General features: G+C 45.4%; 1 protein-coding gene and 1 long non-coding RNA gene across 2 annotated transcripts in view; one reads left to right on the top strand and one right to left on the bottom strand.

Moving 5' to 3' along the window:
* LOC138855222 (uncharacterized) overlaps window positions 1-13,043 on the bottom strand; it is a 202,825-nt gene that overhangs the window by 38,712 nt on the left and 151,070 nt on the right. The gene's annotated exons all lie outside the window — the stretch shown is intronic.
* LOC128703187 (major facilitator superfamily domain-containing protein 6) overlaps window positions 3,400-13,043 on the top strand; it is a 48,051-nt gene continuing 38,407 nt past the window's right edge. The window contains exon 1 of the mRNA XM_053797767.2: window positions 3,400-3,704. Coding sequence (XP_053653742.2) covers window positions 3,698-3,704 — 7 coding nt within the window. The 5' untranslated portion in view covers window positions 3,400-3,697. The remainder of the gene's footprint in view (window positions 3,705-13,043) is intronic.

Here is a 13,043-nt window from a genome sequence, read left to right as displayed (position 1 = left end):
ATTCTGGAAGACTACCCTGACTTTGTTCACTGTAAATTAAGTTAATATTTACATTAATAACTCATTGTAATTGTGATCAGGTGAGATGTGTGAATGGTTCATTATCTTTGTAACTTTTTTCGGCTATAATAACTTTGGGGTCCAGTTCCTGGACCCATTGTGTACCTCTGTAATCTTTTTTGACCACTGTCCACAGGATGGGTATGGAAACCAATGAACCGATCGTATTGAAACTCACCCAAAATAATCTACCATACCAAAGGATATATAAAGCATAGCACCATTAAAAATTATTATTACTGAATGTCCGAATAAAGCCTAGTTTTTAAATTTCTCAGGTTTGAAATAAAAATTATCTTATGATAGCCTAGAATAAAATTATATAGTGTTGGTTTGAGGCGATATAGTTAGGTTTATAAATCCTCAGATTGTCAGTTGTTTTTCCATTGTTTTCGTATGTGATTTCAGAATATTTTATCCATACAGCTACAAATTCTCAGCACTAGTGTTGTTACTGCGATGATACGCTACAAGTACATGATACAACTTATACAGACCATAGCTCACATCAATGACATACTGTGTAGAAAGTCACTAGTTATGTAGAGCATTTCCCACAACTTAAGTTACTCTTGTCCCCAGGATGCGACCCACATCAGTCGGCTAGCACTTAGGTACCTGTTTTACTGCTAGGTGAACAGGGATAGCAGGTGTAAGGTAACTAATATCCAGGTACCTACTTACTGCTAGGTGAACATGAACAGCAGGTGTAGGGTGACTCACACCCAGGTACCTATTTACTGCTAGGTGAACAGGGACAGCAGGTGTCTTAAAGAAACACATCCTAATATTTCCACCCGTACCGGGGATCGACACCCGGACCTCAGTGTGTGAGCTGAGTGCGCTACCAACCCTTCTAGACGTTCAACAACCCTTCGTTAAATTTTACAGATCCTTGAAAATTTGACGCCGAGCGAATGAAGCATTCTCAAGATATAAGCAAAACACATATATGGATAATATGTTAATCCCGATCTTTTGACTCCCACAGGATGGGTATCTGGTGCCTAATAAAGATATTTATTAAACAACAAAACTCCCGATCTAGGGGGGAAATATTCTTGACTGATCGTGTCAAGGTGAAATACCATCTCTAACATTAATTTTTACACAGTACATGTCTAACTTTTGGAAAATATTACAAAAAATGGAGTCACAATTGTGTGGGAAAATAAAGGCATATCACAAGGATGTTTTGAGTATTTCTAAGAAATTTGTGAGCCCCGAGGTTGATTTGCAGCTTTCCTAGCAAGTACATATGTTGTTGGCAACCTTGAAGGATGTGATAATGGAGATGGGTAGGGCGAGTGATAACAGTCGTGTGATGTGTGTGTAGTTGGGAGGTACACACTCTTAGTCCTCCAGGGAAGATCACTGACCAACACCACAGTTACTGGCTACACCACCACTGACCAACACCACAGTTCCTGGCTACACCACCACTGACCAACACCACAGTTCCTGGCTACACGACCACTGACCAACACCATAGTTCCTGGCTACACGACCACTGGCCAACACCACAATTCCTGGCTACACCACCACTGTGATAGTTCCTGGTTACACCACCACTGTGATAGTTCCTGGTTACACCACCACTGTGATAGTTCCTGGCTACACGACCACTGTGACAGTTCCTGGCTACACGATCACTGTGACAGTTCCTGGCTACAAGACCAATGACCACACCACTGTAACTGTTCCTGGCTACAAGAAATACTGTACACATCACTACAATAGTTTCTAGCTGCAAAAACCACCGAACACACCACTACAAGTGTTCCTAGCTACAAGAACCACGGAACACACCGCTACAACAGCTCCTAGTTACAAGAACCACTGAACACACCACTACAAGAGTTCCTAACTACAAGAACCACTGAACACACCACTACAAGAGTTCCTAGCTACAAGAACCACCGAACACACCACTACAACAGTTCCTAGCTACAAGAACCACCGAACACACCACTACAACAGCTCCTAGCTACAAGAACCACTGAACACACCACTACAACAGTTCCTAGCTACAAGAACCACCGAACACACCACTACAACAGTTCCTAGCTACAAGAACCACTGAACACACCACTACAACAGTTCCTAGCTACAAGAACCACTGAACACACCACTACAACAGTTCCTAGCTACAAGAACCACCGAACACACCACTACAACAGTTCCTAGCTACAAGAACCACTGAACACACCACTACAACAGTTCCTAGCTACAAGAACCACCGAACACACCACTACAACAGTTCCTAGCTACAAGAACCACTGAACACACCACTACAACAGTTCCTAGCTACAAGAACCACTGAACACACCACTACAACAGTTCCTAGCTACAAGAACCACCGAACACACCACTACAACAGTTCCTAGCTACAAGAACCACCGAACACACCACTACAACAGTTCCTAGCTACAAGAACCACTGAACACACCACTACAACAGTTCCTAGCTACAAGACCCACCGAACACACCGCTATAACAGCTCCTAGCTACAAGAACCACTGAACACACCACTACAACAGTTCCTAGCTACAAATACCAGTGAAAACACCACTACAACAGCTCCTAGCTACAAGAACCACTGAACACACCGCTACAAGAGTTCCTAGCTACAAGAACCACCGAACACACTACTGCAACAGCTCCTAGCTACAAGAACCACTGAACACACCGCTACAAGAGTTCCTAGCTACAAGAACCACCGAACACACTACTGCAACAGCTCCTAGCTACAAGAACCACTGAACACACCGCTACAAGAGTTCCTAGCTACAAGAACCACCGAACACACTACTGCAACAGCTCCTAGCTACAAGAACCACTGAACACACCACTACAACAGCTCCTAGCTACAAGAACCACTGAACACACCACTACAACAGTTCCTAGCTACAAGAACCACCGAACACACTACTGCAACAGCTCCTAGCTACAAGAACCACTGAACACACCGCTACAAGAGTTCCTAGCTACAAGAACCACCGAACACACTACTGCAACAGCTCCTAGCTACAAGAACCACTGAACACACCGCTACAAGAGTTCCTAGCTACAAGAACCACCGAACACACTACTGCAACAGCTCCTAGCTACAAGAACCACTGAACACACCGCTACAAGAGTTCCTAGCTACAAGAACCACCGAACACACTACTGCAACAGCTCCTAGCTACAAGAACCACTGAACACACCGCTACAAGAGTTCCTAGCTACAAGAACCACCGAACACACTACTGCAACAGCTCCTAGCTACAAGAACCACTGAACACACCGCTACAAGAGTTCCTAGCTACAAGAACCACCGAACACACTACTGCAACAGCTCCTAGCTACAAGAACCACTGAACACACCACTACAACAGTTCCTAGCTACAAGAACCACCGAACACACCGCTACAACAGCTCCTAGCTACAAGAACCACTGAACACACCACTACAACAGTTCCTAGCTACAAGAACCACCGAACACACCGCTACAACAGCTCCTAGCTACAAGAACCACTGAACACACCGCTACAAGAGTTCCTAGCTACAAGACCTCCAGTTCTGGATAGAGTTCTACACAAGAGAACCAGAACTTCTTATAATCCTTACTCGTCACACCAACAAATACTCGGCAATGACAGGTAAATGTTAATTTAATAATTTCACAGTTTAAGATATAAACGTGAGAGTTATCACGTGTTTTGTGAATTATTATCATTCTTTTATTGCTGAGAAAGCAGTAAATCCGTAAGGGTGTCACTGTAAGACAGTTCCTGGAATGAAGAGAGTTACACCTATCTCTAGGTGGCCCGGTGGTCTGGTGGCTAAAGCTCCCGCTTCACACACGGAGGGCCCGGGTTCGATTCCCGGCGGGTGGAAATTCCGACACGTTTCCTTACACCTATTGTCCTGTTCACCTAGCAGCAAATAGGTTCCTGGGTGTTAGTCGACTGGTGTGGGTCGCATCCTGGGGGACAAGATTAATGACCACAATGGAAATAAGTTAGACAGTCCTCGATGACGCACTGACTTTCTTGGGTTATCCTGGGTGGCTAACCCTTCGGGGTTAAAAATCCGAACGAAATCTTATCTTATCTTATCTTATCTTATCTCACTCGACCCTTTATCCGTGTTTGTGTGACAGTGATGTAAGTAATAATATGGATGAAAGTGCGTAAGGACATCTTTTTTTCGGTCCTGGATTTTTGGTCACTTTTAAGTGGTCTCCCGTCGGTAAAGAGTCCATGACTTCAACTATGATTCTTCAAAATGGTATACAATACCGACAGGTTGGTAGGTAAGACACATAGGCCTAACTGCCTAACTGTTGCCTCTGTGTCTTACCTACCAACTATGATTCTCTTAGTGTATGTCTAATGTGACTCAGGCGTCAACTTTTTTTTTTATATTTTATTTAAAAAACAGTGAGCATACAATACATACATGAAAAATACATCATCGAAGAACAAGTAAGTTATGCAAGAAAAAATACATTGAAAGCTTCCCCATCAAAAGAGGAAGAATAACAACCCCTAAATTAAAAGAATAAATCTCTAGTGTCCAAAACTCACTGTCCAGCACATTATTGAAAAAAACAAATAAAATATAATTGACGATGATAATGGTAACAAAACTTACATGTGAAATTACGAAAAATCCACAAATATTATACCTACAACTGTAACACAAATATTATTACCTGGAGTTTACCTGGAGAGAGTTCCGGGGGTCAACGCCCCCGCGGCCCGGTCTGAGACCAGGCCTCCTGGTGGATCAGAGCCTGATCAACCAGGCTGTTGCTGCTGGCTGCACGCAAACCAACGTACGAGCCACAGCCCGGCTGATCCGGAACTGACTTTAGGTGCTTGTCCAGTGCCAGCTTGAAGACTGCCAGGGGTCTGTTGGTAATCCCCCTTATGTGTGCTGGGAGGCAGTTGAACAGTCTCGGGCCCCTGACACTTATTGTATGGTCTCTTAACGTGCTAGTGACACCCCTGCTTTTCATTGGGGGGATGGTGCATCGTCTGCCAAGTCTTTTGCTTTCCTAGTGAGTGATTTTCGTGTGCAAGTTCGGTACTAGTCCCTCTAGGATTTTCCAGGTGTATATAATCATGTATCTCTCCCTCCTGCGTTCCAGGGAATACAGGTTTAGGAACCTCAAGCGCTCCCAATAATTGAGGTGTTTTATCTCCGTTATGCGCGCCGTGAAAGTTCTCTGTACATTTTCTAGGTCGGCAATTTCACCTGCCTTGAAAGGTGCTGTTAGAGTGCAGCAATATTCCAGCCTAGATAGAACAAGTGACCTGAAGAGTGTCATCATGGGCTTGGCCTCCCTAGTTTTGAAGGTTCTCATTATCCATCCTGTCATTTTTCTAGCAGATGCGATTGATACAATGTTATGGTCCTTGAAGGTGAGATCCTCCGACATGATCACTCCCAGGTCTTTGACGTTGGTGTTTCGCTCTATTTTGTGGCCAGAATTTGTTTTGTACTCTGATGAAGATTTAATTTCCTCATGTTTACCATATCTGAGTAATTGAAATTTCTCATCGTTGAACTTCATATTGTTTTCTGCAGCCCACTGAAAGATTTGGTTGATGTCTGCCTGGAGCTTTGCAGTGTCTGCAATGGAAGACACTGTCATGCAGATTCGGGTGTCATCTGCAAAGGAAGACACGGTGCTGTGGCTGACATCCTTGTCTATGTCGGATATAAGGATGAGGAACAAGATGGGAGCGAGTACTGTGCCTTGTGGAACAGAGCTTTTCACCGTAGCTGCCTCGGACTTTACTCTGTTGACGACTACTCTCTGTGTTCTGTTAGTGAGGAAATTATAGATCCATCGACCGACTTTTCCTGTTATTCCTTTAGCACGCATTTTGTGCGCTATTACGCCATGGTCACACTTGTCGAAGGCTTTTGCAAAGTCTGTATATATTACATCTGCATTCTTTTTGTCTTCTAGTGCATTTAGGACCTTGTCGTAGTGGTCCAATAGTTGAGACAGACAGGAGCGACCTGTTCTAAACCCATGTTGCCCTGGGTTGTGTAACTGATGGGTTTCTAGATGTGTGGTGATCTTGCTTCTTAGGACCCTTTCAAAGATTTTTATGATATGGGATGTTAGTGCTATTGGTCTGTAGTTCTTTGCTGTTGCTTTACTGCCCCCTTTGTGGAGTGGGGCTATGTCTGTTGTTTTTAGTAACTGTGGGACGACCCCCGTGTCCATGCTCCCTCTCCATAGGATGGAAAAGGCTCGTGATAGGGGCTTCTTGCAGTTCTTGATGAACACAGAGTTCCATGAGTCTGGCCCTGGGGCAGAGTGCATGGGCATGTCATTTATCGCCTGTTCGAAGTCATTTGGCGTCAGGATAACATCGGATAGGCTTGTGTTAATCAAATTTTGTGGCTCTCTCATAAAAAATTTATTTTGATCTTCGACTCTCAGTCTGGTTAGCGGCTTGCTAAAAACTGAGTCATATTGGGACTTGAGTAGCTCACTCATTTCCTTGCTGTCATCTGTGTAGGACCCATCTTGTTTAAGTAGGGGCCCAATACTGGACGTTGTTCTCGATTTTGATTTGGCATAGGAGAAGAAATACGACTGTAACATAAATATTATACCTACAACTGTAACACAAATATTATACCTACAACTGTAACACAAATATTATACCTACAACTGTAACCCAAATATTATACCTACAACTGTAACACAAATATTATACCTACAACTGTAACACAAATATTATACCTACAACTGTAACACAAATATTATACCTACAACTGTAACACAAATATTATACCTACAACTGTAACACAAATATTATACCTACAACTGTAACATAAATATTATACCTACAACTGTAACACAAATATTATACCTACAACTGTAACACAAACATAATTTAACATCAGGTATATGTCCTGCTGTGTTATTTATATAAATATATTATATTGAAAAACTCCACATGACAAAAGTACAGGTATAAAATCAGTTATATTGGACGGTCAATACAAAAGGTTTAGGTTAGAGCCCACGAGGTGGGTGCAGTATTGACACCTGGAATCAAGATTATTATAATCAGAAGGCCCGGTGGCCTGGTGGCCTGGTGGCTAAAGCTCCCGCTTCACACACGGAGGGCCCGGGTTCGATTCCCGGCGGGTGGAAACATTTCGACACGTTTCCTTACACCTGTTGTCCTGTTCACCTAGTAGCAAATAGGTACCTGGGTGTTAGTCGACTGGTGTGGGTGGCATCCTGGGGGACAAGATTAAGGACCACAGTGGAAATAAGTTAGTCCTCGATGACGCACTGACTTTCTTGGGTTATCCTGGGTGGCTAACCCTCCGGGGTTAAAAATCCGAATGAAATCTTATCTTATCTTATACCAAGGGTATCAGTTGTAAGTTCCTAAACAACACATACAATCAATATTAGCACCAAAGAAGAATATTAGCCATAATGTTAACTGTGGGAATACTACGACGTACCCCCCCCTCCCCCCCTGTTGAGAAACCTGTCTCATCACACCAACACATTATCCATCATCAAATCCTTAAAATTATAAAAGCAGTCTAAAGATGACTACGTAACTTGAGGAAACCATAAGTAGATACTATACTGCGCCATTCCATCAAAAAATGAACGACGAGCCTCATGGGTTGGTCGGTTTACAAAAGGCGCCCCAAAGGACAACTTGTCGATTACAGACCAATTATAATGCTTAAAATTAACCCCTATCAAGGCAATAAACACTATATTAATTGAATCTGACATCAGTGTGACGTTTATATGACACAATACCATGAACATGCCTACGTAAACACTGGCAAAGACCCACATGGACATGTCTACGTCACCGAATAAAACATTAATAAAAAAAATTTTTTATACAAATATACACAAATATATAAACCAACGATGTCTGTGCTTGTTTATTTTGCCGAACAAAACCGTTTTGCCCAGCTTGCTATACAAAATACCCAGAAAGTAGAAAAAACCCAATATCTTAGTCACACATCTCGGCACTACCAAGCATCCAGAAGCGCACAAAACTTACCATAACTGCAGACACCCAACTTACCTACTCAACCTTTCACTCTAAGTATCCTAACGTAAGCTGCGGGATTTTCAAGGATAGCTCCTGGTCAAAGAGGCTGACCAGGTCCCTACTTAACAGAACTCAGTGTGAATGCTTTGAGAAGATACCAGAGGAGCGAACGGACATCCCAGTGCATCGTTTCAGCGTAAATAGTTGAAGTGTTGTGCAGTTTTAGAGGATTTGGTGTTGTTGAGTCAGGACCAGTCAGCGCCTCCCCCCCCTCTCCGCTGGGGGGGAGGGGGAGGGCATGTGTAGTAAACAGTGACCCTCTCATAATGCCTCACCCCTGCCCGTCTCCCCCGCCTCACCCACCGAACTCCCAGCGCCACCCCATCTATAGAGGGTACTTCTCCCCTAACCCACGATGTCAGCGATGGCACTGCAGTGAGTGCCGGGCTCACAGGAACTTCTACTACAGGGACAGCATCGTGGAGTTCGACCGCGAGGCAGCTGTCAGGTGTGCCACAGGCAGTGTGTACTCAGTTCCTCAAGCTTCAACATCCGTGCACACGAGGGCCTGGGATCTTCAATCAACTTGGCGTCCACCAGGACGCTGACATGTCCCTAGGGCAGCTCTCCATCGGGCTGCTAACGGAGTCACTGGCTTCTTGGACCTCTTGGGGAGGGTCGATGGTGCTCGTGCAAGCAGCAGATCCCTGGGCAACTTGCTACTGTTTGCAATGGCTGTCTACCGAGGAGAGACAGGCACCTAGCAACATCTGTTGTTGGGGCATTGGATGAATTCCCTACTATGTTTGTTAACTGCTCATTACTCTGTAATTTGTCTATGATTGTAATCATGTGATAACGTGTTTATCATTCATTACCTTTGAAACTTGTCATGATTGTGACCAGCTCTACCTGGAGCTCATTACCTTTGTAAATTCTCATGATTAATGTGTTTGATTCATTACCTTTGCAATTATTCATGAGTGTGACCAGCTCTACCTGGAGCTCATTACCTTTGTAACTTGGTCATGATTATGACCAGATCTAGTTCATTACCTTTGTAACTTGCTCAGCTATCAAAACTTTGGAGTCCAGTCCCTGGACCCATTATGTACCTCTGTAATCTTTTGACTACCGCCCACAGGATGGGTATGGGGTGCATAATAAACATATTTAACTAACCAAGGGTGTTACCACGGGACGAGTCCAGCCCCTCGCTGCCTTACCCTCCCCCCCTCAGCTGCAGTTTAAGTTTAATATATTTATTATGCACCCCATACCCATCCTGTGGGCGGTAGTCAAAAGATAACGAAGGTATATAATGGGTCCAGTGACTGGACCCCAAAGTTATGATAGCTGAACTAGTTACAAAGGTAATGAACTCCAGGTAGATCTGGTCACAATCATGGCAAGTTACAGAGGTAATGAATCAGCCTCAGTAACCGCTGTACCGTAATACTCCTATAGCTTGCAGGGAAGGTGGAACCCCACCTCCCACCGTAAATGATCCTATTCCTACAAGCCGTTCTATAAATACCCGCCGCAATTGCCCTAACCCGAACTGCTCCCCCAGTTTCCCTCATGCCCCATGAGATATATAGGAAGTCCGCCACGATTGCCCTTCTTACCTCCATTGACACTCTGCTAACGTCCAAGGATAATGCACGGAGAGTCGAGATACATCTCCCACTGAGAAACCCCAAAACCCTACCCAACCCTACCCAACCACGTACGAACGTCGTCCAAAGCGTCACAATAATAACCAGCATCGTATGCTGTTTCTTCCAAAAAGGCGTCAACTAGGCTATACTCTACACCCTACCATTAACTCCTCAGGTGATATCCTGACACATTTAGTGGCTCTCAAACTCAGCCTAGCCACCAGTTACCGAGTAAAAAGTTATCTTTGCCACTCTGAGTCAAAAAAAAAAAAAAATAGTCTGGCTATCCTGTACTAAGGCTCCTCCATGTCCAAAGTTTTCACTTAGAATTGTCGCTGTTTTTTACCATACATGTGCGACTTTGTGAGTCTTCAGTGGTGAGACGTTTCTCCAGTCAATGGCTTTATTAATCTTATACAGAGAATAAATGATGGAAGATGTGCAGCGGTAGGCCGAGGTAATCAAGGCTGAGGGAATAACACTTCCTAGCAAGGCTGAGGGACTAACACTTCCTAGCAAGGCTGAGGGACTAACACTTCCTAGCAAGGCTGAGGGGCTAACACTTCCTAGCAAGACTGAGGGACTAACACTTCCTAACAAGGCTGAGGGACTAACACTTCCTAGCAAGGCTGAGGGACTAACACTTCCTAGCAAGGCTGAGGGGCTAACACTTCCTAGCAAGACTGAGGGACTAACACTTCCTAGCAAGACTGAGGGACTAACACTTCCTAACAAGGCTGAGGGACTAACACTTCCTAGCAAGGCTGAGGGGCTAACACTTCCTAGCAAGGCTGAGGGGCTAACACTTCCTAGCAAGGCTGAGGGGCTAACACTTCCTAGCAAGGCTGAGGGGCTAACACTTCCTAGCAAGGCTGAGGGACTAACACTTCCTAGCAAGGCTGAGGGGCTAACACTTCCTAGCAAGGCTGAGGGGCTAACACTTCCTAGCAAGGCTGAGGGACTAACACTTCCTAGCAAGGCTGAGGGGCTAACACTTCCTAGCAAGGCTGAGGGCTAACACTTCCTAACAAGGCTGAGGGACTAACACTTCCTAGCAAGGCTGAGGGACTAACACTTCCTAGCAAGGTTGAGGGAGTAACACTTCCTAGCAAGGCTGAGGGACTAACACTTCCTAGCAAGGCTGAGGGACTAACACTTCCTAACAAGGCTGAGGGACTAACACTTCCTAACAAGGCTGAGGGACTAACACTTCCTAGCAAGACTGAGGGACTAACACTTCCTAGCAAGGCTGAGGGACTAACACTTCCTAGCAAGACTGAGGGACTAACACTTCCTAGCAAGGCTGAGGGACTAACACTTCCTAACAAGGCTGAGGGATTAACACTTCCTAGCAAGACTGAGGGACTAACACTTCCTAGCAAGGCTGAGGGACTAACACTTCCTAGCAAGGCTGAGGGACTAACACTTCCTAGCAAGGCTGAGGGACTAACACTTCCTAGCAAGACTGAGGGACTAACACTTCCTAGCAAGGCTGAGGGACTAACACTTCCTAGCAAGGCTGAGGGACTAACACTTCCTAGCAAGGCTGAGGGACTAACACTTCCTAGCAAGGCTGAGGGACTAACACTTCCTAGCAAGGCTGAGGGACTAAATACCTCCTAGCAGGACTGAGAGACTAAACACTTCCTAACAAGGCTGAGGGACTAAACACCTCCTAGCAAGGCTGGAGGACTAAACACCTCCTAGCAAGGCTGAGGGACTAAACACCTAAAAGCAAGGCTGAGGGACTAAATACCTCCTAGCAAGGCTGAGGGACTAAAACACCTCCTAGCAAGGCTGAGGGACTAAATACCTCCTAGCAAGGCTGAGGGACTAAATACCTCCTAGTAAGGCTGAGGGACTAAACACCTCCTAGCAAGGCTGAGGGACTAAACAACTCCTAGCAAGGCTGAGGGACTAAACAACTCCTAGCAAGGCTGAGGGACTAAACACCTCCTAGCAAAGCTGAGGGACTAAACACCTCCTAACAAGGCTGAGGGACTAAAACACCTCCTAGCAAGGCTGAGGGACTAAACACCTCCTAGCAAGGCTGATGGACTAAACACCTCCTAGCAAGGCTGAGGGACTAAACACCTCCTAGCAAGACTGAGGGACAAAACACCTCCTAGCAGGACTGAGGAACTAAACACCTAATAGGAGGACTGAGGAACTAAACACCTCCTAGCAGGACTGATGGACTAAACACCTCCTAGCAGGACTGAGGGACTAAACACCTCCTAGCAGGACTGAGGGACTAAACACCTCCTAGCAGGACTGATGGACTAAACACCTCCTAGCAGGACTGAGGGACTAAACACCTCCTTGAAGGACTGAGGGACTAAACACCTTCTAGCAGGACTGAGGGACTAAACACCTCCTAGAAGGACTGAGGGACTAATCACCTCCTAGCAGGACTGAGGAACTAAACACCTAATAGCAGGACTGAGGGACTAAACACCTCCTAGCAGGACTGAGGGACTAATCACCTCCTAGCAGGACTGAGGAACTAAACACCTCCTAGCAGGACTGAGGAACTAAACACCTCCTAGCAGGACTGAGGGACTAATCACCTCCTAGCAGGACTGAGGAACTAAACACCTAATAGGAGGACTGAGGAACTAAACACCTCCTAGCAGGACTGAGGAACTAAACACCTCCTAGCAGGACTGAGGGACTAATCACCTCCTAGCAGGACAGGACTGAGGAACTAAACACCTAATAGCAGGACTGAGGGACTAAACACCTCCTAGCAGGACTGAGGGACTAAACACCTCCTAGCAGGACTGAGGAACTAAACACCTCCTAGCAGGACTGAGGGACTAAACACCTCCTAGCAGGACTGAGGAACTAAACACCTAATAGCAGGACTGAGGAACTAAACACCTTCTAGCAGGACTGATGGACTAAACACCTCCTAGAAGGACTGATGGACTAAACACCTCCTAGAAGGACTGAGGGACTAAACACCTCCTAGAAGGACTGAGGGACTAAACACCTCCTAGAAGGACTGATGGACTAAACACCTCCTAGAAGGACTGAGGGACTAAACACCTCCTAGAAGGACTGAGGGACTAAACACCTCCTAGAAGGACTGAGGGACTAAACACTTCCTAGCAAGGCTGAGGGACTAACACTTCCTAGCAAGGCTGAGGGACTAACACTTCCTAGCAAGGCTGAGGGACTAACACTTCCTAGCAAGGCTGAGGGACTAACACTTCCTAGCAAGGCTGAGGGACTAACACTTCCTAACAAGGCTGAGGGACTA

This window comes from Cherax quadricarinatus, chromosome 85, assembly GCF_038502225.1.
Source record: "Cherax quadricarinatus isolate ZL_2023a chromosome 85, ASM3850222v1, whole genome shotgun sequence".
Lineage (NCBI taxonomy): Eukaryota > Metazoa > Arthropoda > Malacostraca > Decapoda > Parastacidae > Cherax > Cherax quadricarinatus.
The sequence above is the reverse complement of the archived record's forward strand: the minus strand, read 5'-3'. Positions and strand labels throughout refer to the sequence as shown.